General features: G+C 52.8%; 1 protein-coding gene across 1 annotated transcript in view; it reads left to right on the top strand.

The window, feature by feature from the left end:
• The window catches only part of RPS6KA2 (ribosomal protein S6 kinase A2), a 133,512-nt gene extending 128,546 nt beyond the window's left edge, over window positions 1–4,966 (top strand). Inside the window, exons 19-20 of the mRNA XM_021712222.1 lie at window positions 3,827–3,964; window positions 4,486–4,966. Coding sequence (XP_021567897.1) covers window positions 3,827–3,964; window positions 4,486–4,611 — 264 coding nt within the window. The 3' untranslated portion in view covers window positions 4,612–4,966. The remainder of the gene's footprint in view (window positions 1–3,826; window positions 3,965–4,485) is intronic.
• Window positions 4,967–5,281: the final 315 nt, after the last annotated feature.

Below are 5,281 nucleotides of genomic sequence, written 5' to 3'. Positions count from 1 at the left end.
GTGTGTGTGTGTGTGTGTGTGTGTGTGTGTATTTAGAGAGGAAAAGAGCTTCATTTTCAAGGCTGGAGCCTAGGAGAAGGCAACGCCGCAGTCAGCCTCCGAGGGCTAACGCCATCTGCTGATAGAGGTCACTCTTCCTCAAGGAGCACAATCTCTTGCTGTAAGGCTTTCCACTGATTGGATGAGGCCCACCACATTGTGGAGGTTAACTGCTTTACTCAAAGTCAACTGATTTAAATGTTAATTACATCTAAAAAATACCTGCACAGCGCCATCCAGACTGGGCTCCATGACCCAGACCAAACACAACCCCATGCTTTTATGATGTTGGAGGATGAGTGCCCCAAATGTCCACAGGTTGGTCAGGCAGCACGCTGAATTACAGGGGCATGCCTATCAATACTGTGAACGTGGACTGCCATATGACCTCCTGCAGTAGTGGTGGAGGTGACAGTGGAGGTGATGGTGGAGGAGAGGGTGGAGGTCACAGTTGAGGTGATGGAGGTGGTAACAGTGGAGGTGATGGTGGAGGTGGCAGTGGAGGTGACGGTAGAGGTGACGGCAGAGATGATAGCAGAGATGACTGTGGAGATGATGGTGGATTTGATGGTGAGAGCAACTATGGAGGTGATGGTGGAGGTGACTGAAACTGATGGTGGAAGTGACTGTGGAGGTGATGGTGGAGGTGACTGGAGGTGACAGTGGAGTTGACTTTAAAGCTGACAGTGGAGCTGATGGTAGAGGTGACTATGGAGGTAACTGTGGGGGTGACAGTGGACGTGATGGTGGAGGTGACAGTGGAGGTGATGGTGGGAGGGATGGCAGAGGAGATGGTGACAAAGGTGATTGTACAGATGATGGTAGCAGAGCTAATAGAGGATGGTGAGAGGAGACAGTGGTGGAGATGGCAGAGGATACAGTGGAGGATGCAGCCAAAGAGCGTGGAGGTGATGGTGGAGTTGAGAGCAGAGGTGATGGTGGTAGAAGTGATGGTAGAAGAGATGGCGAGATGGCAGAGGATACTGTGGAGGTGATGTTGAGGGCAATTGTTTGGGTGATGGTAGAGGTGATTGTGGAGGATACGATGGAGGTGATAGTGGAAGTGATGGTGGGGGCGACAGCAGAGGTGACGGTGGAGGTGATTGTGGTGATGGAGATTGTTGTGGAGATGCTAGCAGAGGTGATGATGGGGTGCTGGTGTAGGACATGGCAGCTAGCGTTTAGTGACGCTCTCTGCGTGTCCGACCCTGACAGTACAAGTGCTCCCGTCTGCACCTCCACTGGGTCTCGAATGAGTAGTCTCAAACATCCTAGTTCTGGCTCCCACAGTAGAGCCTGAGACCAGAACGTGGTGGCTCATTTGGGGTGATCCAGAAGCAGGAGTGGGGAGCAGGGGGAGGTGTCAGGAAAGGGGTGGAGTCAAGCACAGGGCACACCCCCAAGACCACAGCTGCCCCCAGACCTCGCCAACCCGCCTGCCCTCAGCCCCGTCTCTGCCGCCACTGGTCTCTTCCTGTGCCTTTTCCTTGCCCTGACAGAACCGCTAGACCTCAGACCCCACGGTCTCTATCCACACCCAGCAGGTACTGAGCAAAGTCACTGCCTCGCTCAGTCATGACTCTGGGATCTTGAGCACGTCAGGGAAGTTCTCTTCGTTTTTACACTGAAAATGGGAACAGCCGTTCTTCCAGGAACACTTGTTACCAAGGTGGATGTCATCAGCAATTAAAAGACTCTGGCCTTCTCTGTGGAGAGAGATGGTGTCATCGTGCACAGCATTTCTTAGCTGTGTTCTGTGACCAGTCATGTTTTGAAAGTGGGGGAATGGGGAGGGGAGGACGCTGGCAGAGAGAACACAGGGTCTCGTCTTAGGTCCTCCTTGGGCAGTTAATCACTACACGCTTCAATGTCTTCATCTGCAAAATAAGAAAAGCAATATTGCCGGTCACAGTGGCTCAAGCCTGTAATCACAACACCTTGGGAGGCGGAGGCGAGAGGATTGCCTATGCCCGCGGGTTGAGACCAACCTGGGCAACATGACGAGACCTCGTCTCTCAATAAATCAAAAAATTAGCTGGGCATGGTGGCACATCCCTATGGTTCCAGCTACTTGGAAGGCTGAGGTGGAAGGATCGCCTGAGCCCAGCAGGTTGAGGCTGTGGTGGCTATGAGCGTTCCACTGCACTCCAGCCTGGGTGACAGAGTGAGACTCTGACTCCAAAGAAAAGAAAAAGCAATATTTTCCCTGACTACTTCAAGGTTGGTCATGGTGCCCAGAGCAGACACGTCCAGTATGTCAAGACATTTCATGACATGCCATGCACATGTGATTCATGGTACAGCTGAATATATATAATATCAAATGTGTACATACTTGTCTTGCTAACATGTGCAAATGGAGAGTGACACTCTACCCATTTTAGAGAGTTGTATTGTTTCTACTTTACAATCATGTGAGAAAATTGCTTCTATCCGGACATATCGAAAGCTCCAGGCTATAGATTCCATGGTTGGTAATTACTTGTAGTAAATATTTGTGGACATTCCTGATAAAAACATAATCACATACACAGTTATGAATTGACTTCTATGAATAGCTATTATGTCAGCTTCTCCCTTTAGAAGGATATCTTTTTTTTTTTTTTTGAGTTGGAGTCTCACTCTTGTCCAGACTGGAGTACACTGGCACACTCACAGCCACCACAGCCTTGACTTGTTGGGCTCATTTGATCCTTCTGCCTCAGCCTGCCAGGTAGCTGAAACTACAGGTGCGTGCCACCATGCCTGGCTAATATTTTAAAATTTATTTTTGGTCTCACCAAGTTGCCCAGACTGGTCTTGAACCTCTGAACTCAGGCAATCCTCTCACCTCCGCCTCCCAAAGTGCTGGGATTACAGGCATGAGCCACTGCACCCGGCTGAAGTATATCATTTTTACAAAAATAGTATTTCACCAGTTTACACACATCCTCTAACATTCCCACATTTAATTTCTCTGTAGACATAAATTATTTAATAAAAGACGAACCTTCAGGCTGAGCACAGTGGCTCATACCTGTGATCTCAGTGCTTTGGAAGGCTTAGGTGGAAGGATTGCTTGAGGCCAGGAGTTTGAGACCAACCTGGGCAACACAGTGAGTTTCCACCTCTACAAAATTTTTTTTTTTTTTTGAGTTGGAGTCTCACTCTGTCACCCAGACTGGAGTGCAGTGGCCGCTTCCGGCCACTGCAGCCTCAACCTGCTGGGCTCTGGCGATCCTCCGCCTTGGCCTTCCAAGCAGCTGGAATTACAGGCGTGCGCTACCACACCTGGCTAATTTTTTGATTTACTGTAGAGATGAGGTCTCACCAAGTTGCCCAGGCGGGTCTCGAACCCGCAGGCTCAGGCAATTCACTCACCTCGGCCTCCCAAAGCGCAGGATTACCAGCTGAGCCACCGAGCCCGGCTCAAAATATTTTTTAAAAAATTATCCAGGGATGGTGGCAACAGTCCTAGCTACTCAGGAGGCTGAGGTCAGAGGTTTTCTGGGTCCCAGAAGTTTGAGGCTGCAGTGAGTTGTGATCTCACCACTGCTCTCCAGCCTGGACAACAGAGTAAAGTCTTGTCTCCATTAAAAAAGCAAAAACAAGCATGAACCTTCAGTGAACTGCTAAGTGGGTGATAGTTAACCACTCACAAGCTTCTAAACCTTAAAGTCAATGTTTTACCCCAAATGCAAAGAATTGCTCTGGATGGTGGCTGGGTGCCGTCGTCAGAGGGTGAGCAGGCGTTGTGTCGGGAGGCGCTCTGACCCAGCCCCACTGACTGCCCCCCCAACCCCCGCAGGATGTCGTGTCCAAGATGCTACATGTGGACCCCCGCCAGCGCCTGACAGCTGTACAGGTGCTCAAACACCCCTGGATCGTCAACAGGGAGTACCTGTCCCAGAACCAGCTCAGCCGGCAGGATGTGCACCTGGTGAAGGTACCCTAGGCACCGAGAGCAATGCAGGGGGCCGGGAAGCCCCGGGAGAGCCCCTACCTCAAGGTTCAGCCCAGGCGTCATGGGGCACAGAGGAGGGACTTGTGGCCACCACAGGGCATCCCTGGCCTACCTGCCCTCACACCTGTTGTCATGCACAGGCACAGCAGCTTCAGTGGGGATTCTGTGAGCACGTGTCATGGGTGTTCAGCTCTGAGGGCCACAGCCTCAATTCTAGACCTGATGTTTGCAAAAGTCCCACTATTTTATTTTATTTTACTTTATGTTATTTTATTTTATCTTGAGTTGGAGTCTCACTGTCACCCAGGTCACCACTGCTGGTGGTCTGGAGCACCAGCCTCTGCAACAGCTCACTGCTCCCACACACTGGAAGCTCTGGAGGCAGCCCTCGTTTCCCCACATTCCCTGGGGGGACCCCGAGGCCCAGTGAGGTCCCATGGCTCCAGCCTCATGCCCAGGAGTGGCAGGCCCCTATGACTCCTCGCCCTCCCTCTGTCTTGCAGGGCGCAATGGCAGCCACCTACTTTGCCCTAAACAGAACACCTCAGGCCCCACGGCTGGAGCCGGTGTTGTCGTCCAACCTGGCACAGCGCCGAGGCATGAAGAGACTCACATCCACCAGGTTGTAGCCGCGGGCTCCGCACCACCAGCCCTGATGTCTCCTGTGGGCACACAGAAGCCGGACTCCGATGTTGCCGGCCTGGGCGCCCACGAGGCCTCCGCGGAGGCAGGCGCGCCTCCTGTCCTGCGTTTGCTTTGCAGCCCTGGAGGGATCCTGACCTGGGGGCTTCTCAGCCTCACTGTGCCAGCCTCGCCACCCTTTGTCCCCAGCAGCACCAAATGCGCCCCCTTCAGCTCAGTTGCCGTGTGAGGCCGCGGGTTCTCGAGGGACCTTTGGGTCCTCTCCTGTGATGGCTTCAGTTCATACGAGAGATCTTCCAGGGTCAAAGCTAGGAGTCTGGTCAGACCCACCACGGGTGTCCTGGTTAGGACGGGAAGGGAAATGTCCATGTGGGGACACACTGTTGGGGGCACAGAGAGGCTACCAGGCATCCAGGTGTCCCAGGGGCTGCGTGACGGGGCGTCCGGGAGGCGCCTGGCCCTGCCCAAAGTAATCCAAAGAGCTGTCTCCCCTCACTCTCCAGTCTCCGCCTGAGGTGCTGGATGTCTCTTCTTTTCACTGTCCCAAATTCAAATGAGGGGACAGAGCCCAACCAAGAATCCGGATGGCTTGCTAGGCACATCTCACCAGAACTGAGAGGGGAACTTCTCAGGAGGGGCCCAGAGGGAGCCTGTGTC

Source organism: Carlito syrichta, unplaced genomic scaffold (assembly GCF_000164805.1).
Source record: "Carlito syrichta isolate Samal-C Ts95f unplaced genomic scaffold, Tarsius_syrichta-2.0.1 Scaffold303137, whole genome shotgun sequence".
In the NCBI taxonomy this organism is placed as follows: domain Eukaryota; kingdom Metazoa; phylum Chordata; class Mammalia; order Primates; family Tarsiidae; genus Carlito; species Carlito syrichta.
The sequence above is the reverse complement of the archived record's forward strand: the minus strand, read 5'-3'. Positions and strand labels throughout refer to the sequence as shown.